At 43.5% G+C, this 24,567-nt stretch overlaps 2 protein-coding genes across 4 annotated transcripts in view; one reads left to right on the top strand and one right to left on the bottom strand.

Moving 5' to 3' along the window:
- Window positions 1-11,993, bottom strand: part of LOC139539195 (alpha-actinin-2-like) — a 55,162-nt gene extending 43,169 nt beyond the window's left edge. Inside the window, exon 1 of the mRNA XM_071342095.1 lies at window positions 11,483-11,993. Within this exon, the coding sequence (XP_071198196.1) occupies window positions 11,483-11,776 (294 nt within the window). The 5' untranslated portion in view covers window positions 11,777-11,993. The remainder of the gene's footprint in view (window positions 1-11,482) is intronic.
- tbc1d4 (TBC1 domain family, member 4) overlaps window positions 1-24,567 on the top strand; it is a 248,987-nt gene that overhangs the window by 193,785 nt on the left and 30,635 nt on the right. For all 3 annotated transcript variants that reach the window (XM_071341978.1, XM_071341976.1, XM_071341979.1), the window contains 2 exons: window positions 19,011-19,159; window positions 21,976-22,188. In XM_071341978.1, the coding sequence (XP_071198079.1) occupies window positions 19,011-19,159; window positions 21,976-22,188 (362 nt within the window). The remainder of the gene's footprint in view (window positions 1-19,010; window positions 19,160-21,975; window positions 22,189-24,567) is intronic.

The following is a 24,567-nucleotide window of genomic DNA, read 5'->3' as shown; positions in this document are numbered from 1 at the left end:
TATAGGACAGACACTTCAAAACCTTATTTATTTATTATTACTTTTATTATTATTTTATACCCCTTTTTTTCTCCCCAATTTCGTGGTATCCAATTGGTAGTTACAGTCTTGTCTCATCGCTGCAACTCCCGTACGGACTCGGGGAGAGGCGAAGGTCGAGAGCCGCGTGTCCTCCGAAACACGACCCAGCCAAGCCGCACTGCTTCTTGACACAATGCCCACTTAACCCGGAGGCACCAAAGTGTCAGAGGAGGAAACACCGTGCACCTGGTGACCGTGTCAGGGTGCACTGCGCCCGGCCTTCCACAGGAGTGCGCGATGGGAAAAGAACATCCCTGCCGACCAAACCCTCCCCTAACCCGGACGACGCTGGGCCAGTTGTGCTCCGCCCCATTGGTCTGCCGGTCGCGGCTGGCTGCGACAGAGCCTGGACTCGAACCAGGATCTTTAGTGGCACAGCCAGCACTACGATGGCCTCAAAACCTTATTTCTTATTATTTATTTTTTTACTGTCCGTTTTGATATTTATTAATGTGTTTCTATGGGCTATAGTAGTAAAGGCCAAATTCAAATATTTTATTTGTATTTTTTGGGATACCTACAGAGGACCTAAAATTCCAAATCATACATCTAAATGATACCCTCTTAAAACAATTCCATATGTCAGATTAGTAGGATGGGGGAGCACCATAAAACAATTCCATATGTCAGATTAGTAGGAGGGAGGACCATCTTAAAACAATTCCATATGTCAGATTAGTAGGAGGGAGGACCATCTTAAAAAAGTCCATGTCAGATTAGTAGGAGGGAGGACCTTCTTAAAACAATTCCATATGTCAGCCCCCAATATACCGTACAGTCAAGTCATATGAGTCAATGGTAGAACTATAGCGCCCCCTGTAGGTTCAATAGGACTACGTCGCTATGGGGGCATTGCATGGCTTTCTGAAAGGGGGTAGTGACACCATGGCAGAACTGTCAACTAAACAGGAATCATAAAATAAACGTAATAACAAATGTTTTCATGTTTGTAAAAAATGATATAGTCCAGAATGATGGTTGGGAGGAATACGACCTCTATATGACCTCTCCAGGTACTAAACCGCATCTCAAACGACTCCATAAACTTCCCCTTCTTGCCTCCTGAGTGATGAGATCTGAGATGGAGTTTCCGATGCGTCCGTAAAGGGACTCAACGCTGTAAAACAGGAAGCAGTTCAGACCTGAGAGGGAGTCCGTGTGCCCTGGCTGTGGAGTCTGCTCAAGTTTAGAATAGCTCCTTATTAAATATACTGTCTCCATCTCACTGTCTGTCACAGCCTGGTGCGTTTCAAAGGTCCAACTGGACAACACCATATTGGACAACTGGACAACACCATATTGGAAAACTGGACAACACCATATTGGACAACTGGACAACACCATATTGGACAACTGGACAACACCATATTGGACAACACCATATTGGACTACTGGACAACACCATATTGGACAACTGGACAACACCATATTGGACAACTGGACAACACCATATTGGACAACACCATATTGGACTACTGGACAACACCATATTGGACAACACCATATTGGACTACTGGACAACACCATATTGGACAACACCATATTGGACAACTGGACAACACCATATTGGACAACTGGACAACACCATATTGGACAACTGGACAACACCATATTGGACTACTGGACAACACCATATTGGACAACTGGACAACACCATATTGGACTACTGGACAACACCATATTGGACAACTGGACAACACCATATTGGACTACTGGACAACACCATATTGGACAACTGGACAACACCATATTGGACTACTGGACAACACCATATTGGACAACTAGACAACACCATATTGGACAACTGGACAACACCATATTGGACAACTGGAGAACACCATATTGGACAACTGGACAACACCATATTGGACAACTGGACAACACCATATTGGACTACTGGACAACACCATATTGGACAACTGGACAACACCATATTGGACAACTGGACAACACCATATTGGACCACTGGACTACACCATATTGGACTACTGGACAACACCATATTGGACAACTGGACAACACCATATTGGACAACTGGACAACACCATATTGGACTACTAGACAACACCATATTGGACCACTGGACAACACCATATTGGACTACTGGACAACACAATATTGGACAACTGGACAACACCATATTGGACTACTGGACAACACCATATTGGACTACTGGACAACACCATATTGTACAACTGGACAACACCATATTGGACCACTGGACAACACTATATTGGACAACTGGACAACACCATATTGGACTACTGGACAACACCATATTGGACTACTGGACAACACCATATTGGACAACTGGACAACACCATATTGGACCACTGGACAACACCATATTGGACAACTGGACAACACCATATTGGACCACTGGACAACACCATATTGGACAACACCATATTGGACTACTGGACAACACCATATTGGACAACTGGACAACACCATATTGGACCACTGGACAACACCATATTGGACAACTGGACAACACCATATTGGACTACTGGACAACACCATATTGGACCACTGGACAACACCATATTGGACAACTGGACAACACCATATTGGACTACTGGACAACACCATATTGGACAACTGGACAACACCATATTGGACCACTGGACAACACTATATTGGACAACTGGACAACACCATATTGGACTACTGGACAACACCATATTGGACTACTGGACAACACCATATTGGACTACTGGACAACACCATATTGGACAACTGGACAACACCATATTGGACCACTGGACAACACTATATTGGACAACTGGACAACACCATATTGGACAACTAGACAACACCATATTGGACAACTGGACAACACCATATTGGACTACTGGACAACACCATATTGGACAACTGGACAACACCATATTGGACAACTGGACAACACCATATTGGACAACTGGACAACACCATATTGGACCACTGGACAACACCATATTGGACAACTGGACAACACCATATTGGACAACTGGAGAACACCATATTGGACAACTGGACAACACCATATTGGACAACTGGACAACACCATATTGGACAACTGGACAACACCATATTGGACAACTGGACAACACCATATTGGACAACTGGACAACACCATATTGGACAACTGGACAACACCATATTGGACAACTGGACAACACCATATTGGACAACTGGACAACACCATATTGGACTACTGGACAACACCATATTGGACCACTGGACAACACCATATTGGACTACTGGACAACACCATATTGGACAACACCATATTGGACTACTGGACAACACCATATTGGACCACTGGACAACACCATATTGGACAACACCATATTGGACTACTGGACAACACCATATTGGACAACTGGACAACACCATATTGGACAACACCATATTGGACTACTGGACAACACCATATTGGACTACTGGACAACACCATATTGGACTACTAGACAACACCATATTGGACAACTGGACAACACCATATTGGACAACTGGACAACACCATATTGGACAACTGGACAACACCATATTGGACTACTGGACAACACCATATTGGACAACTGGACAACACCATATTGGACAACACCATATTGGACTACTAGACAACACCATATTGGACAACTGGACAACACCATATTGGACAACTGGACAACACCATATTGGACAACTGGACAACACCATATTGGACTACTGGACAACACCATATTGGACAACTGGACAACACCATACTGGACAACACCATATTGGACAACACCATATTGGACTACTGGACAACACCATATTGGACCACTGGACAACACCATATTGGACAACACCATATTGGACTACTGGACAACACCATATTGGACAACTGGACAACACCATATTGGACAACACCATATTGGACAACACCATATTGGACTACTGGACAACACCATATTGGACTACTGGACAACACCATATTGGACTACTGGACAACACCATATTGGACTACTAGACAACACCATATTGGACAACTGGACAACACCATATTGGACAACTGGACAACACCATATTGGACAACACCATATTGGACAACTGGACAACACCATATTGGAATACTGGACAACACCATATTGGACTACTGGACAACACCATATTGGACAACTGGACAACACCATATTGGACAACTGGACAACACCATATTGGACAACACCATATTGGACTACTGGACAACACCATATTGGACTACTAGACAACACCATATTGGACAACTGGACAACACCATATTGGACAACACCATATTGGACAACTGGACAACACCATATTGGACTACTAGACAACACCATATTGGACAACTGGACAACACCATATTGGACAACTGGACAACACCATATTGGACAACACCATATTGGACTACTGGACAACACCATATTGGACAACTGGACAACACCATATTGGACAACTGGACAACACCATATTGGACAACACCATATTGGACTACTGGACAACACCATATTGGACAACACCATATTGGACTACTGGACAACACCATATTGGACAACACCATATTGGACAACTGGACAACACCATATTGGACAACTGGACAACACCATATTGGACAACTGGACAACACCATATTGGACTACTGGACAACACCATATTGGACAACTGGACAACACCATATTGGACTACTGGACAACACCATATTGGACAACTGGACAACACCATATTGGACTACTGGACAACACCATATTGGACAACTGGACAACACCATATTGGACTACTGGACAACACCATATTGGACTACTAGACAACACCATATTGGACCACTGGACAACACCATATTGGACTACTGGACAACACAATATTGGACAACTGGACAACACCATATTGGACTACTGGACAACACCATATTGGACTACTGGACAACACCATATTGTACAACTGGACAACACCATATTGGACCACTGGACAACACTATATTGGACAACTGGACAACACCATATTGGACTACTGGACAACACCATATTGGACCACTGGACAACACCATATTGGACTACTGGACAACACCATATTGGACAACTGGACAACACCATATTGGACTACTGGACAACACCATATTGGACCACTGGACAACACCATATTGGACAACACCATATTGGACTACTGGACAACACCATATTGGACAACTGGACAACACCATATTGGACCACTGGACAACACCATATTGGACAACTGGACAACACCATATTGGACTACTGGACAACACCATATTGGACCACTGGACAACACCATATTGGACAACTGGACAACACCATATTGGACTACTGGACAACACCATATTGGACTACTGGACAACACCATATTGGACTACTGGACAACACCATATTGGACAACTGGACAACACCATATTGGACCACTGGACAACACTATATTGGACAACTGGACAACACCATATTGGACTACTGGACAACACCATATTGGACAACTGGACAACACCATATTGGACCACTGGACAACACTATATTGGACAACTGGACAACACCATATTGGACTACTGGACAACACCATATTGGACTACTGGACAACACCATATTGGACTACTGGACAACACCATATTGGACAACTGGACAACACCATATTGGACCACTGGACAACACTATATTGGACAACTGGACAACACCATATTGGACAACTAGACAACACCATATTGGACAACTGGACAACACCATATTGGACTACTGGACAACACCATATTGGACAACTGGACAACACCATATTGGACAACTGGACAACACCATATTGGACAACTGGACAACACCATATTGGACCACTGGACAACACCATATTGGACAACTGGACAACACCATATTGGACAACTGGAGAACACCATATTGGACAACTGGACAACACCATATTGGACAACTGGACAACACCATATTGGACAACTGGACAACACCATATTGGACAACTGGACAACACCATATTGGACAACTGGACAACACCATATTGGACAACTGGACAACACCATATTGGACAACTGGACAACACCATATTGGACAACTGGACAACACCATATTGGACTACTGGACAACACCATATTGGACCACTGGACAACACCATATTGGACTACTGGACAACACCATATTGGACAACACCATATTGGACTACTGGACAACACCATATTGGACCACTGGACAACACCATATTGGACAACACCATATTGGACTACTGGACAACACCATATTGGACAACTGGACAACACCATATTGGACAACACCATATTGGACTACTGGACAACACCATATTGGACTACTGGACAACACCATATTGGACTACTAGACAACACCATATTGGACAACTGGACAACACCATATTGGACAACTGGACAACACCATATTGGACAACTGGACAACACCATATTGGACTACTGGACAACACCATATTGGACAACTGGACAACACCATATTGGACAACACCATATTGGACTACTAGACAACACCATATTGGACAACTGGACAACACCATATTGGACAACTGGACAACACCATATTGGACAACTGGACAACACCATATTGGACTACTGGACAACACCATATTGGACAACTGGACAACACCATACTGGACAACACCATATTGGACAACACCATATTGGACTACTGGACAACACCATATTGGACCACTGGACAACACCATATTGGACAACACCATATTGGACTACTGGACAACACCATATTGGACAACTGGACAACACCATATTGGACAACACCATATTGGACTACTGGACAACACCATATTGGACTACTGGACAACACCATATTGGACAACTGGACAACACCATATTGGACTACTGGACAACACCATATTGGACTACTAGACAACACCATATTGGACAACTGGACAACACCATATTGGACAACTGGACAACACCATATTGGACAACACCATATTGGACAACTGGACAACACCATATTGGAATACTGGACAACACCATATTGGACTACTGGACAACACCATATTGGACAACTGGACAACACCATATTGGACAACTGGACAACACCATATTGGACAACACCATATTGGACTACTGGACAACACCATATTGGACTACTAGACAACACCATATTGGACAACTGGACAACACCATATTGGACAACACCATATTGGACAACTGGACAACACCATATTGGACTACTAGACAACACCATATTGGACAACTGGACAACACCATATTGGACAACTGGACAACACCATATTGGACAACACCATATTGGACTACTGGACAACACCATATTGGACAACTGGACAACACCATATTGGACAACTGGACAACACCATATTGGACAACACCATATTGGACTACTGGACAACACCATATTGGACAACACCATATTGGACTACTGGACAACACCATATTGGACAACACCATATTGGACAACTGGACAACACCATATTGGACAACTGGACAACACCATATTGGACAACTGGACAACACCATATTGGACTACTGGACAACACCATATTGGACAACTGGACAACACCATATTGGACTACTGGACAACACCATATTGGACAACTGGACAACACCATATTGGACAACTGGACAACACCATATTGGACTACTGGACAACACCATATTGGACAAACGGACAACACCATATTGGACTACTGGACAACACCATATTGGACAACTGGACAACACCATATTGGACAACTGGACAACACCATATTGGACAACTGGACAACACCATATTGGACTACTGGACAACACCATATTGGACCACTGGACAACACCATATTGGACTACTGGACAACACCATATTGGACAACTGGACAACACCATATTGGACTACTGGACAACACCATATTGGACCACTGGACAACACCATATTGGACAACACCATATTGGACTACTGGACAACACCATATTGGACAACTGGACAACACCATATTGGACCACTGGACAACACCATATTGGACAACTGGACAACACCATATTGGACTACTGGACAACACCATATTGGACCACTGGACAACACCATATTGGACAACTGGACAACACCATATTGGACTACTGGACAACACCATATTGGACTACTGGACAACACCATATTGGACTACTGGACAACACCATATTGGACAACTGGACAACACCATATTGGACCACTGGACAACACTATATTGGACAACTGGACAACACCATATTGGACAACACCATATTGGACAACTGGACAACACCATATTGGACTACTGGACAACACCATATTGGACTACTGGACAACACCATATTGGACTACTGGACAACACCATATTGGACTACTGGACAACACCATATTGGACTACTGGACAACACCATATTGGACAACTGGACAACACCATATTGGACCACTGGACAACACTATATTGGACAACTGGACAACACCATATTGGACAACTAGACAACACCATATTGGACAACTGGACAACACCATATTGGACTACTGGACAACACCATATTGGACAACTGGACAACACCATATTGGACAACTGGACAACACCATATTGGACAACTGGACAACACCATATTGGACCACTGGACAACACCATATTGGACAACTGGACAACACCATATTGGACAACTGGACAACACCATATTGGACTACTGGACAACACCATATTGGACCACTGGACAACACCATATTGGACAACTGGACAACACCATATTGGACCACTGGACAACACCATATTGGACAACTGGACAACACCATATTGGACAACTGGACAACACCATATTGGACAACTGGACAACACCATATTGGACAACTGGACAACACCATATTGGACCACTGGACAACACCATATTGGACAACTGGACAACACCATATTGGACAACTGGACAACACCATATTGGACAACTGGACAACACCATATTGGACAACTGGACAACACCATATTGGACAACTGGACAACACCATATTGGACAACTGGACAACACCATATTGGACAACTGGACAACACCATATTGGACAACTGGACAACACCATATTGGACAACTGGACAACACCATATTGGACAACTAGACAACACCATATTGGACAACTGGACAACACCATATTGGACAACTGGACAACACCATATTGGACAACTAGACAACACCATATTGGACAACTGGACAACACCATATTGGACCACTGGACAACACCATATTGGACTACTAGACAACACCATATTCAATCCCATATTGTGTCTGTTATACATCTGATGTATTATGCATAAAAGGTACAGTAATCCTTAACACAGTTGTGCTAGCAGGTACACTTTGTGTTTGGTCCCAAATGGCACCCTATTCCCTATAATAGTGCACTACTTTTGACCAGCCCCGGTCTACAGTAGTGGACTATAGAGAATAGGGTGTCATTTGGGACACTGCTTTGAACAGCTTTTGTTGGGACAAAGATAGTCTGCCAGAACTATAAGTCTCTATTGTCAGAACCCAGATCCTGAAATACAATAACCTGGTAATGGGGACGTGCTATCCCCATGGTTAAAACTCCTCCAGGGTTTAACATAGCTGCTCCCTGTGGTCACTGCTATATTGTTGTCTCTGTCTGGCAGGACCATAGGCAGGGAAGGAAGCCCTACCATTCATGTTGAATGAGATAGCCTATTCATGCATAGTCTCAGTGATTCCAGCCCCGGGGCAACAGCACCAGGAACATTGATACACCGTGAGAGGCAACCCGTCTGTAGAGAGACTCATTAATGCATGGCTGAGGGGTACAGTAGGTTGACCCTGATATCTTGACACGTCAGTGACAGAATATTTGTCTTTTGTAAAAAATAAAAAAAAAAGTTACCTGGTCTGGGTATGATTTCTAGAGTAGACGAAGTACATTTGATCATGTAAGTACATAAACTTGGTTTATATTGTTAAAAAAATTAAAATCTGTAGATGTAAATGAACATATTCTATCAGGTTAGTATTGATCAATACGACATAATCTATCAGGTTAGTATTGATCAATACGACATAATCTATCAGGTTAGTATTGATCAATACGACATAATCTATCAGGTTAGTATTGATCAATACTACATAATCTATCAGGTTAGTATTGATCAATACAACATAATCTATCAGGTTAGTATTAATCAATACAACATAATCTATCAGGTTAGTATTGATCAATACGACATAATCTATCAGGTTAGTATTGATCAATACGACATAATCTATCAGGTTAGTATTGATCAATACGACATAATCTATCAGGTTAGTATTGATCAATACAACATAATCTATCAGGTTAGTATTGATCAATACGACATAATCTATCAGGTTAGTATTGATCAATACGACATAATCTATCAGGTTAGTATTGATCAATACAGACACTGTCCTCCCGTGCCAACCCGAGGACCAAGGACATTGTCTGAGCCAACTCTGTATACCCCCTCTAGTCCTTTAGTTATAATTAGCCTACAGCGTCCATTCTGTTCCCGCTTCGGGCCTAGAGGACGTCACCTACATTCTGTGTTACCAGACATCTGTTGACAGTTGTCATAAAACACACGAATCAAAGGAATGGCAGCGAGAGAGTTGGAGCTGAAGCACAGGTCTTCGCTATGCTGCCTGACTGCCTGGGAGTTATTGTTGGCTCGGCTGCCATGTCTGCCTGGTGCCCGCTCTGCCCACATAGTGTCTCTCACACCGTACTGGGTGTTGTTTTTCTCAGTAAAGTAATCAGTATTTTATGTCCCTTTTAATAGTGCTGTCGTGTTTAAAAAAAAATACCTTCCCATTATGATGTGTTCTTGTTTTGACTCATTTGACTGTCAGGAAATACTTCCACAGACCACTGCCCTCTCTTTGTAGGCCTAGAATTAAAACATTTTTAAAATAATTCCACAGACCACTGCCCTCTCTTTGTAGGCCTAGAATTAAAACGTTTTTAAAATAATTACACAGACCACTGCCCTCTCTTTGTAGGCCTAGAATTAAAACGTTTTTTAAATACTTCCACAGACCACTGCCCTCTCTTTGTAGGCCTAGAATTAAAACGTTTTTTAAATACTTCCACAGACCACTGCCCTCTCTTTGTAGGCCTAGAATTAAAACGTTTTTTAAATACTTCCAGAGACCACTGCCCTCTCTTTGTAGGCCTAGAATTAAAACGTTTTTTAAATACTTCCAGAGACCACTGCCCTCTCTTTGTAGGCCTAGAATTAAAACGTTTTTTTTTTTTAAAGTGCAACTTCTTAAATATTAATTTTGCACCTGAGTAAATATTCATAACTTGGTAAAACAGTAGAGTTTATCAGCCCTTCTACTACTGCTGTGTTTCGACATTCAGTTACTTCCTCAGCCTTGCCTCACTTGACTAGGCTACTGTAAAACCTTTACACGTGTGGAAACAGGAAATGAATAGACAAGACGATGGATGAAGTATCCAACCTTTCTCTGCTGTTTCTCCCAGGCGGGGTCCAGGAGCAGGTCTCTGTCCCACTCGTCCTCCTGGATGGTGTAGTCATTATTCTGCTGTTCCTGCATCTGCGTCCTGTATCCATTATTATAGTCTACTGATGTCTGCATCGTGTATCCATTATTATAGTCTACAGATGTCTGCATCATCTGGCTCTGCATCGTCTGGTTCTGCATGGCCTGGTTCTGCATCATCGCGCTCTGCATCGTCTGGTTCTGCATCGTCTGGTTCTGCATCGTCTGGTACTGCATCGTCTGGGTCTGCATCCCGAAGCTTTAGAACAACAGACCGGACTACAGAACAACAGGGGTGAACAGGAGACAAGACAAAACCCTTTTGTGTGAGATTCTTCTCCTGAAGTCGCCGCTGCAGTTTGATCAGAAGACGTGTTGGGGGTTGGAGTCAGAAAGCTGGTCAGTCAGTCAGTGTCCTCTCTCTCTCTCTCTGTCTCCGAGTGTCTGTCTGTCCCTTGTTGTCCTTGGACTGCCCTGCAGCAGTTGTCCAGGCAGAGAATATACCTACTAGTTATAGTTGGGTGTCATGTGACAGTGACCAATAAGAATCGCCGTCCGTTGTGTGTGATCATTCAGAATGAGAGTCTATTACTGGTTACACCTAGTGTTGACTGTCTAACTGAGACCATAGAGTTAAATCCAGTGCCTTCGGAAAGTATTCAGACCCCTGGACTTTTTCCACATTTTGTTACGTTACAGCCTTATTCTAAAATGGATTACTAACAACACACAGGAACTCAAGTCATTCTGTTCACCTGATCTAGAACTCCTCACAATCAAATGTCGACCGCATTATCTACCAAGGGAATTCTCTTCGATCATAATCACAGCCGTATATATTCCCCCCCAAGCAGACACATCGATGGCCCTGAACGAACTTTATCTGACTCTTTGTAAACTGGAAACCACACACCCTGAGGCTGCATTCATCGTAGCTGGGGATTTTAACAAGGCTAATCTAAAAACAAAACTCCCTAAATTCTATCAGCATATCGATTGTGCTACCAGGGCTGGTAAAACCCTGGATCATTGTTATACTAACTTCCGCGACGCATATAAGGCCCTCCCCCGCCCTCCTTTCGGAAAAGCTGACCACGACTCCATTTTGTTGATTCCAGCCTACAAACAGAAACTAAAACAACAAGCTCCCGCGCTCAGGTCTGTTCAACGCTGGTCCGACCAATCTGATTCCACGCTTCAAGACTGCTTCCATCACGCGGATTGGAATATGTTCCGCATTGCGTCCAACAACAACATTGAAGAATATGCTGATTCGGTGAGCGAGTTCATTAGGAAGTGCATTGACGATGTCGTACCCACAGCAACGATTAAAACATTCCCAAACCAGAAACCGTGGATTGACGGCAGCATTCGCGTGAAACTGAAAGCACGAACCACTGCTTTTAACCAGGGCAAGGTGACCGGAAACATGACCGAATACAAACAGTGTAGCTATTCTCTCCGCAAGGCTATCAAACAGGCTAAGTCCCAGTACAGAGACAAAATAGAGTCGCAATTCAACAGCTCAGACACAAGAGGTATGTGGCAGGGTCTACAGTCTATCACGGATTACAAAAAGAAAACCAGCCCCGTCGCGGACCAGGATGTCTTGCTCCCAGACAGGCTAAATAACTTTTTTGCCCGCTTTGAGGACAATACAGTGCCACTGACACGGCCCGCTTCCAAAACCTGCGGGCTCTCCTTCACTGCAGCTGAGGTGAGTAAAACGTTTAAACGTGTTAACCCTCGCAAGGCTGCAGGCCCAGACGGCATTCCCAGCCGCGTCCTCAGAGCATGCGCAGACCAGCTGGCTGGTGTGTTTACGGACATATTCAATCAATCCTTATCCCAGTCTGCTGTTCCCACATGCTTCAAGAGGGCCACCATTGTTCCTGTTCCCAAGAAAGCTAAGGTAACTGAGCTAAACGACTACCGCCCCGTAGCACTCACTTCCGTCATCATGAAGTGCTTTGAGAGACTAGTCAAGGACCATATCACCTCCACCCTACCGGACACCCTAGACCCACTCCAATTTGCTTACCGACCCAATAGGTCCACAGACGACGCAATCGCAACCACACTGCACACTGCCCTAACCCATCTGGACAAGAGGAATACCTATGTGAGAATGCTGTTCATCGACTACAGCTCAGCATTTAACACCATAGTACCCTCCAAACTCGTCATCAAGCTCGAGACCCTGGGTCTCGACCCCGCCCTGTGCAACTGGGTCCTGGACTTCCTGACGGGCCGCCCCCAGGTGGTGAGGGTAGGTAACAACATCTCCACCCCGCTGATCCTCAACACTGGGGCCCCACAAGGGTGCGTTCTGAGCCCTCTCCTGTACTCCCTGTTCACCCACGACTGCGTGGCCATGCACGCCTCCAACTCAATCATCAAGTTTGCGGATGACACTACAGTGGTAGGCTTGATTACCAACAACGACGAGACGGCCTACAGGGAGGAGGTGAGGGCCCTCGGAGTGTGGTGTCAGGAAAATAACCTCACACTCAACGTCAACAAAACAAAGGAGATGATTGTGGACTTCAGGAAACAGCAGAGGGAGCACCCCCCTATCCACATCGACGGGTCAGTAGTGGAGAAGGTGGAAAGTTTTAAGTTCCTCGGTGTACACATCACGGACAAACTGAATTGGTCCACCCACACAGACAGCGTTGTGAAGAAGGCGCAGCAGCGCCTCTTCAACCTCAGGAGGCTGAAGAAATTCGGCTTGTCACCAAAAGCACTCACAAACTTCTACAGATGCACAATCGAGAGCATCCTGTCGGGCTGTATCACCGCCTGGTACGGCAACTGCTCCGCCCACAACCGTAAGGCTCTCCAGAGGGTAGTGAGGTCTGCAGAACGCATCACCGGGGGCAAACTACCTGCCCTCCAGGACACCTACACCACCCGATGTCACAGGAAGGCCATAAAGATCATCAAGGACAACAACCACCCAAGCCACTGCCTGTTCACCCCGCTATCATCCAGAAGGCGAGGTCAGTACAGGTGCATCAAAGCAGGGACCGAGAGACTGAAAAACAGCTTCTATCTCAAGGCCATCAGACTGTTAAACAGCCACCACTAACATTTAGCGGCCGCTGCCAACATACTGACTCAACTCCAGCCACTTTAAAAATGGGAATTGATGGAAATTATGTAAAAATGTACCACTAGCCACTTTAAACAATGCCACTTAATATAATGTTTACATACCCTACATTACCCATCTCATATGTATATGTATATACTGCACTCTATATCATCTACTGCATCTTGCCATCTTTATGTAATACATGTACCACTAGCCACTTTAAACTATGCCACTTTATGTTTACATACCCTACAGTACTCATCTCATATGTATATACCGTACTCTATACCATCTACTGCATCTTGCCTATGCCGTTCTGCACCACCACTCATTCATATATCTTTATGTACATATTCTTTATCCCTTTACACTTGTGTGTATAAGGTAGTAGTTGTGGAATTGTTAGGTTAGATTACTTGTTGTTATTACTGCATTGTCGGAACTAGAAGCACAAGCATTTCGCTACACTCGCATTAACATCTGCTAACCATGTGTATGTGACTAATAAAATTTGATTTGATTTGATTTGATATACCACACCTGTCATTTGGATGGATTATCTTGGCAGAGGAGAAATGCTCACTAACAGGGATGCAAAGAAATGTGTGCTCAAAATTTAAGGGAATTAAGCTTTTTGGAAATTGTCTGGGATCTTTAATTTCACCTCATGAAACCAACACTTTGCGTGTTGCGTTTATATTTTTGTTCAGTGTGTACAAAACATTAAGAACACCCGCTCTTTCCATGACAGGCTGACCAGGTGAAAAGCTATGATGCATCATCTCTTGTTAAATCCAGTTCAATCAGTGTAGATGAAGCGGAGGAGACGGGTTAAAGGATGTTCAAGCCTTGAGACATTTATTGTGTATATTTATAATTCTTTGGATTCTGTGTATTTATTATTATTATTTTGCATTTTCATTTTTGGACATAAGATAAAAATACATTTTGGAAATACATTACCTGGCCAAATGTATGTGGACACCCCTTCAAATGAGTGGATTTGGCTATTTCAGCCGCACCCGTTGCTGACAGGTGTATAAAGTCGAGCACACAGCCATACAATCGCCATAGACAAACATTGGCAGTAGATGGCCCGTACTGAATGGCCCGTACTGGCCCGTACTGAAGAGCTCAGTGACTTTCAACGTTGCACCGTCATAGGATGCCTTTCCAACAAGTCAGTTAGTCAAATTTCTGCCCTGCTTGAGCTGTCCCGGTCAACTGTAGGTGCTGTTATTGTGAAGTGGAAACGTCTAGGAGCAACAACAGCTCAGCTGCGAAGTGGTAGGCCACACATGCCAAGCGTTGGTTGGAGTGGTGTAAAGCTTGCCGCCATTGGATTCTGGAGCAGTGGAAACACGTTCGCTGGAGTGATGAGCCATGCTTCACCATCTGGCAGTCCAACGGAAGAATCTGGGTTTGGCGGATGCCAGGAGAACGCTACCTGCCCCAATGCATATTGCCAACTGTAAAGTTTGGTGGAGGAGGAATAATGGTGTGGGGCTGTTTTTCATGTTTCAGGCTAGGCCCCTTCAGTTCCTGTGAAGGGATATCTTAACGGTACAGCATAAAATGACATTCTAGACGATTTTGTGCTTCCAACTTTGTGGCAACAGTTTGGGGAAGGCGAGGTCCATACAGAAATGGTTTGTCGAGATCGGTGTGAAAGAACTTGACCTGCACAGAGCCCTGACCTCAACCCCATCGAACACCTTTGGGATGAACCCTGATGCTTATAAGAAATCCCGCTATGCCCCGACGAACCATCAAGCAAGTAAAGCATCAATACAGAACTAAGATTGAGTCCTACTACACCGGCTCCGACGCTCGTCAAATGTGGCAGGGCTTGCAAAATATTACGGACTCCAAAGGGAAGCCTAGACGCGAGCTGCCTAGTGACACGAGCCTACCAGACGAGCTAAATTACTTCTATGCTCGCTTCGATGCAAGAAAATCTGAAGCATGCATGAGAGCAACAGCTGTTCCGGAAGACTGTGTGATCACGCTCTCCGTAGCTGATGTGAGTAAGACCTTTAACATTCAGACGGATTACCAGGACGTGTACTCCGAGCATGCACTGACCAACTGGCAACTCTCTCTGACCGAATCTGTAATCCCTACATGTTTCAAGCAGACCACCATAGTCCCTGTGCCTAAGAACACCAAGGTAACCTGCCTAAATTACTACCGACCCGTAGCACTCACATCTGCAGCCATGAAATGCTTTGAAAGGCTGGTCATGGCTCACAACACCATCATAACAGAAACCCTAGACGCACTCCAATTTGCATACCGCCCCAACAGATCCACGGATGACGCAATCTCTATTGCAATCCCTGGACAAAAGTAAGACCTACATGAGAATGCTATTGACTACAGCTCAGTGTTCAACACAATAGTACCCTCAAAGCTCATCACTAAGCTTAGGACCCTGGGACTAAATACCTTCCTCTGCAACTGATTCCTGGACTTCCTGACGGGCCGCCCCCAGGTGGTAACGGTAGGTAACAACACATCCGTCACGCTGATTCTCAACACGGGGGCCCCTCAGGGGTGCGTGCTCAGACCCCTCCTGTAGTGCGTACGACCCAGTACCTCACTGGGGCCAATCTTCTTACCATCCAGGACCTCTATACCAGGCGGTGTCAGAGGAAGGCCCTAAAAATTGCCAAAGATTCCAGCCACCCTAGTCATAGAATGTTTTCTCTGCTACCGCATGGAAAGCGGTACCGGAGCACCAACTCTAGGTCCAAAAGGCTTCTTAACAGCTTCTACCCCCAAGCCATAAGACTCCTGAACAGCTAATCATATGGCTACTCGGGAATATTTGCATTGACCCACCCCCTTTTTACGTTGCTGCTACTCGCTGTTTATTATCTATGCATAGTGACTTTACCCCTATCTATATGTACATATTACCTCAATTACCTCGACTAACCTGTACCCTCGCACATTGACTCGGTACCGGGAATCCCTGTAAATAGCCTTGTTATTGTTATTTTATTGTCACACTTAAAAAAATGTAACTTAATTTTTTTACCTTTTTTTTTTTTTTTAACTGCACTGTTGGTTAAGGGCTTGCAAGTAAGCATTTCACAATAAGGTCTACACCTGTTGTATTCGACACATGTGACAAATACAATTTGATTTGAAGTCACTAAGGTACTGCAAAAAAGGTGGCAATGAAATGAACTATGTGTCCTGAATACAAAGTGTTATGTTTGGGCCAAATCCAATACAACATATTACTGAGTACCACTCTCATACTCTCATATTTTCAAGCATAGTGTTGGCTGCATCATGTTATGGGTATGCTTGTAATCATTAAGGAATGGGGAGTTTTTTCACTTCCTGACCACATGGAAACCAGAGCTGCGCTACAATCTCAAATCGAACCACCTCCCAAAATTATGCAACACTGTTATAGGATGTGGGGGCACCGCCACCGTCTCAGCAACAGTATCCCCGTAGCCCTGACCTCGCTCTGAGGTCGCTTCCTGTTATTCTCTACTCGGGTCTCTTGAGCAGTGAAGTAAGCGCCTCATGACTAGACAGTATTTTGTTAATCCGAGTACCAGTTGTCATCTGATCCAGGGTTACGCAAGGTTACATATTTTGAAATGTATTGTCTAGTGTTAACTGCAGACGTTTTCAAGTCATGTCTACATTTCTTTGACATTTAAAGACAGTTTATCTTGTCGGTGGCCCACTCTTTGATGGTAGGCACATGTTACAGAGTGTGGCTTTAACCTTTGGTGTGAGAAACAATTGAGAAACAGGGTGTGTCCGAAATAGAACCCTATTTGCTATATATTGCACTACTTTTGCACAATAAGGTGCCATTTCAGACGGAATCATAGTCTTGAAATAGATCAATCAGCTTCCTTTCCCTATTCCCCTCTCTCCCATCAAACGCAACTTCTTCTTTCCCAAGGAAATGATCCAAACATCCATGTAACAGTGCATCTGTGTCTTGATGTTTGCTCTCATTATATGTACTAATTATGGATCAACTGTACTAATTTCTGCTTTATTAATCAATATTTATGTGTGAATCAGTCTTCAATCAATGTTTTATTTGTTGTGAGAAGTGTTCCTTTTTGGTTTGTCTTGGTGGTTTAATCACACACCCTTCTGCAGTACTAACCGGGAGATTCTGTTGATTAGCATCTGTCTGTCTCAGTGTTGAGATTAGGTGTGTGTGTGTGTGTGTGTGTGTGTGTGTGGGTGTTTGTTTACGTGCCTTTGTATTTGTGACATGCCCTCTTCTCTTTCTCTCTCTCGCTCCCTCTCCCTCCTTTTCCCTCTCTTGCTCTCTCTCCCCTCCTCTCTCTCTCTCAACCCCCCCCCCCCCCTCCCTCTTTATCCTTTTCCCTTGCCCATCAGTAATGGGGAGGGCAGGAAGAGGACTCTATCTGGATGCAGCAGTGACAGTGTGAGTGCACCCCTCAACCTCCGCAAAGTGTCCTGGAGACAGAAGATCTTCCTGCGGGTCGCCTCGCCCATGAACAAGCCCACATCCATGCAGCACCCAGGTGTGTGTGTGTAACAGGCCTGCTACACTGGACAAGTCAATTTTGCAGTGTGAGACGCTGCTATATTATTTCAATGAAACCTAGGCACAAGCAGCACGGCTCCGCGAGAGGCTGGCGCTGCTCAGTGTAAAATTTTGTTAAATTCTATTTTCACGCCCGAGAACACTTAATAAAGTTGCTCACGCTGGCAAAAGTCGTAAAAATAGACTGTTTTCCCGAAGCCCCAGTGTAGCTCCCCATCTCAAGCACAGATGGTTTGTAATTACAAACCATCCATAAGACACTGGTACAATTCAATAAAACTCAATTCAGTCCAAATGTATTTTTCCCATCGGGCAATTAAGAACGGCATAATCAGATTACAATACCCAATACAATGCATTCCCGCTTACAGTTCTTTTAGTACAGAATTACAATAGGCTTGCAATATAGTCAGCAAAGTTGGAATGTATAATGAATTTGTGATGATTAGCATATATATCCTTGAACTCTTGTGGCCTCTCAAACACTAAAACACCATGCCTGCAAGAGACCCACTTACAACTAGGGCTGTTGCGGTGACCGTATTACCGCCACTACGGTGGTCACGAGTCAGGAAGGCAGTCAAATTCCACGTGACCATTTAGTCACGGTTATTAGGCGATTCTCCAAGCTCTGATGCTGGTGGTCATTAGTAGCCTACCAGACCTGCTAACTGCCTGGTACTCCGCACTCTATTGTCCCTCAAATCACTCTGACATCAATGCAAATGTAATCGAAAATCTAATCAAACACGTCATGAGAGCCCACGAGCTCATGTTGCGCAACATTTCTATAGGCTTTGAAATTGCGCAAGAAAACAGTGATGGCCTCTACTAAAAAGAGGAGGATCCCATCAGCTTTCTATAGGCTAGGCCTACTACTATTTCCTAACTTTCCTAATATTAAGCACATTGCTTATATTTACAACAGGAGTATAGCCTACCTGGCTGGCATGAAAATGAACCACGGGAAAAGCATCCTCCATTTAAGTGCATAGATGACATGTATTTTTTCCTGCATGCCCCTGTTTCAATACAGGTGCATGATAATGGTGCATTCTAAATCAAAACAAATTTCACACATATATTAGTTAGTATATGTAAAGACAAGATTAAATCAAGAATAGTCTCATGGGTGACAATATTAGCCTATCACTTGTGAATTATATATCATCACTTATGAATGATGCCCAGCATAAGAAACAAAGCTTATTTTTTTGTCATAGTCGCACACCTCATGTAGCCTAACCCATAGGCCTATAGGTTTGTATCACAACTAAAGTGGCCAAATAACTTCTTAAAATTAAGCAAATTAATCTGCTTTACAAGGAGTGTAGAACCTAATTGGAATACATAAGCAGCGTGTGAGTTTCACATTTCGTAAGATAATTTTCACCATAAAAATGCATATTTTATAATAAAACCATTACATGCATAATCACATTTGCGGTCACTTTTGATAATAGTGTTTTCCTGCTATTGGAACATACGTGCTTATAGCCTACTACCATGTGTGCATTGCTGCACTTAAAATGTGAAGAAAATCCTAATAGTTCATTTTAAGCCAAACGTTCTGATCTGTTGCATCAGCCACATTGCATAAAAAAGTGTTTTGAAGGTAGTGGTCGTATAAATTTGGGATCTATCGCATCCCACAACTGTCCCAGACTATGTTTGGAATATTTATTTCTCGCCTAGAATAGATTGACTTTTGTACTAATGGAGATAGTAGATTGACATAGGCTAGGGCTTTTGCTTTTCGTTAGGTTTACTCATCTTGTTGGCTGATGAAAAGTAAACATGGACAGTTCTTCCAATATCTTCAATATGCACCTCGGAAATAAGGACGCGCGCAGTTGCATCCCAGATGTGTCTGTCTTCACTTGTAGCCTGTGAGAAAGACCCAATCACCTGATTGTGATGTGATTTGGAGCAGGCAGCACTCAGGGAGAAGGGCACAACGGCTACTGGCTGCAAAAGCATGGAATTTTTATGGTGCACTACGGCCACACAAAGGGGATGCCGCTGTGAAATTCTAGGCATTATCAAGTGCTTTTCAAATTGTGAATGAGTGACTGATGAGCCTGAGCAAAAAACAAAGCAGAGCTCATGCAACTTTTTTCAAATCACCATTAGTCGCATCATGCGCCTTTACAAAGTATTAAAAATCAAAACATATAGCCCAAAGTTTGTAGAACAACTAAAGTTACATGAATAACTCTAAATTAAGCATATAGGAATAGCTATTTCTTTGTTAACCGCTCAACACAGAATAGCCTCGTGTGCACACTCCCTCAAATATCCTTTCTATTTTATTCAGCTTTATTCAATTGTATTCTTCATACTATAAAATAATGCCACGGTATTCTAAGCAAGTCTTGTCTACTAAATGAACTAGCCATATGGCATAGCCAGATCACGGCCTAACACCAGGACAACTCAGAGTATGCTATTCTGTTCTTCGGAAATGGACTACATTTTCTTCATATCATGCTTCTTTAGACCTGTCTAAAATAAATCATGCATTTATTGTGATGCCGTAGGCTATATTACATAGATTTATTAGACTTTTTAAAATGTAGATGTTCCAAAGGTCTGCATCAGTGGCTTGTAGGCTATGTGTGGAAGCCAGGAGATTCTAAATTTGTTTATGTTAATTAACGGTCAATTACCGTGAGACCGACAGTTATTTGCTTGACAATCACCAGCTGATTACATTTCGTGACTGCCACAGCCCTACTTACAACCTCCTAAAAGTGACTGCAGTCTCAGTTATTTGGATGTGTTGTCTCTCAGACCACTGTGATGTGATGGACCTGCTGCCCCTCTCCCCCCGCACCTTCGACCCAAGTCTGGACCCCCTGGCCAGCCTACTGCCCACCTCGGGTGACCCCTTCACTGGGAAGAGGCCCAAGAGGACGGCGGTGCACTACCGGGCCCTATGGAAGACGGCGATCCACCAGCAGATACTGCTGCTACGCATGGAGAAGGAGAACCAGAGACTGGAGGGTGAGTGAGAATAGAAGGGAGCTTTAGTCATCTATTATGCAGAGACAAAGGAAACTTGTCTCTTTGCTTACACATGTACCCAACCCCCTGTCACACACACACACACACACACACACGCACACACACACACATGTATTCCCATTCAAAATCCTATTTTCCCTAACCCCTAACCCAAACCCTAAATCTAATCGTTAAGCCTAAAATAGCATTTGAACAATTTCAGGACATGAAAAAAGTTGGTATTGGCATTAGCCAGAGTTAGATATGAGAGAACATAGTTATCGTAAGCCAGAGTATGATATCTGAGAGGATAATAGCTAGAGTTACATTAGATATCTGAAAGGATATACAGTTGAAGTCGGAAGTTTATATACACTTAGGTTGGAGTCATTAATACTCGTTCAACCAATCCACACATTTCTTGTTAACAAGCTATAGTTTTGTCAAGTCGGTTAGGACATCTACTTTGTGCATGACACAAGTAATTTTTCCAACAATTGTTTAACAGACAGATTATTTCACTTATAATTCACTATTTCACAATTCCAGTGGGTCAGAAGTTTACTTACACTAAGTTGACCGTGCTTTTAAACAGCTTGGAAAATTCCAGAAAATGATGTAATGGCTTTAGAAGCTTCTGATCGCCTAATTGATATAATTTGAATCAATTGGAGGTGTACATGTGGATGTATTTCAATGCCTACCTTGAAACTCAGTGCCTCTTTGCTTGACATCATGTTGCTTGACATCATGAAAATCAAAAGATATCAGCCAAGACCTCAGAAAAATAATTGTAGACCTCCACAAGTCTGGTTCATCCTTGGGAGCAATTTCCAAACGCCTGAAGATACCACGTTCATCTGTACAAACAATAGTACGCGGGTATAAACACCATGGGACCACGCAGCCGTCATACCGCTCAGGAAGGAGACACGTTCTGTCTCCTAGAGATTAACGAAATTTGGTGTGAAAAGTGCCAATCAATCCCAGAACAACAGCAAAGGACTTTGTGAAGATGCTGGAGGAAACAGGTACAAAAGTATCTATATCCACAGTAAAACAAGTCCTATATCGACATAACCTGAAAGGCCGCTCAGCAAGGCAGAAGCCACTGCTCCAAAACCGCCATAAAAAAGCCAGACTATGGTTTGCAACAAAGATTGTACTTTTTTGAGAAATGTCCTCTGGTCTGTTGAAACAAAAATAGAACTGTTTGGCCATAATGACCATCGTTATTTTTGGAGGAAAAAGGGTGAGGCTTGCAAGCCGAAGGACACCATCCCAACCGTGAAGCACGGGGGTGGAAGCATCATGTTGTGGGGGTGCTTTCCTGCAGGAGGGACTGGTGCACTTCACAAAATAGATGACATTATGAGGAAGGGAAATTATGTGGAATATTGAAGCAACATCTCAAGACATCAGTCAGGAAGTTAAAGCAAATGAGTCTTCCAAATGGACAATGACCCTAAACGTACTGGCAAAATGGCTTAAGGACAACAAAGTCAAGGTATTGGAGTGGGCGTCACAAAGCCCTGACCTCAATCCTATAGAAAATTTGTGGGCAGAACTGAAAAAAGTGTATGCGAGCGAGGAGGCCAACAAACCTGACTCGGTTACACCAGCTCTGTCAGGAGGAATGGGCCAAAATTCACCCAACTTATTGTGGGAAGATTGTGGAAGGCTACTTGAAACCTTTGACCCTTGTTAGACAATGTAAAGGCAATGCTACCAAATACTAATTGAGTGTATGTAAACTTCTGACCCACTGGGAATGTGATGAAAGAAATAAAAGCTGAAAGAAATAATTCTCTCTACTATTATTCTGACATTTCACATTCTTAAAATAAAGTGGTTATCCTAACTGACCTAAGACAGGGAATTTTTACTAGAATTAAATGTCAGAAATTGTGAAAAACTGAGTTTAAATGTATTTGGCTAAGGTGTATGCAACCTTCCTACTTCAACTGTATATACTGTATATCTAAAAATCGTCCGATTAATCGGTATCGGCTTTTTTTGGTCCTCCAATAATTGGTATCGGCGTTGAAAAATCGTATTCGGTCGACCTCTAGTTGAGTCATTGTCCTGTTGAAAAACAAATGATATTCCCACTAAGCCCAAACCAGATGGGATGGTGTATCGCTGCAGAATGCTGTGGTAGCCATGCTTGTTAAATGTGCCTTGCATTCTAAATAAATCACAGACAGTGTCACCAGCAAAGCACACCATAACATGCGGAGATCATCCGTTCACCCACACCGCGTTTCACAAAGACACAGGGGTTGTAACCAAAAATCTCCAGACCAAAGGACAAATTTCCACCAGGCTAATGTCCATTGATCGTGTTTCTTGGACCAAGCAAGTCTCTTCTTCTTATTG

This window comes from Salvelinus alpinus, chromosome 14 (assembly GCF_045679555.1).
Source record: "Salvelinus alpinus chromosome 14, SLU_Salpinus.1, whole genome shotgun sequence".
Taxonomy (NCBI): Eukaryota; Metazoa; Chordata; class Actinopteri; order Salmoniformes; family Salmonidae; genus Salvelinus; species Salvelinus alpinus.
The sequence above is the reverse complement of the archived record's forward strand: the minus strand, read 5'-3'. Positions and strand labels throughout refer to the sequence as shown.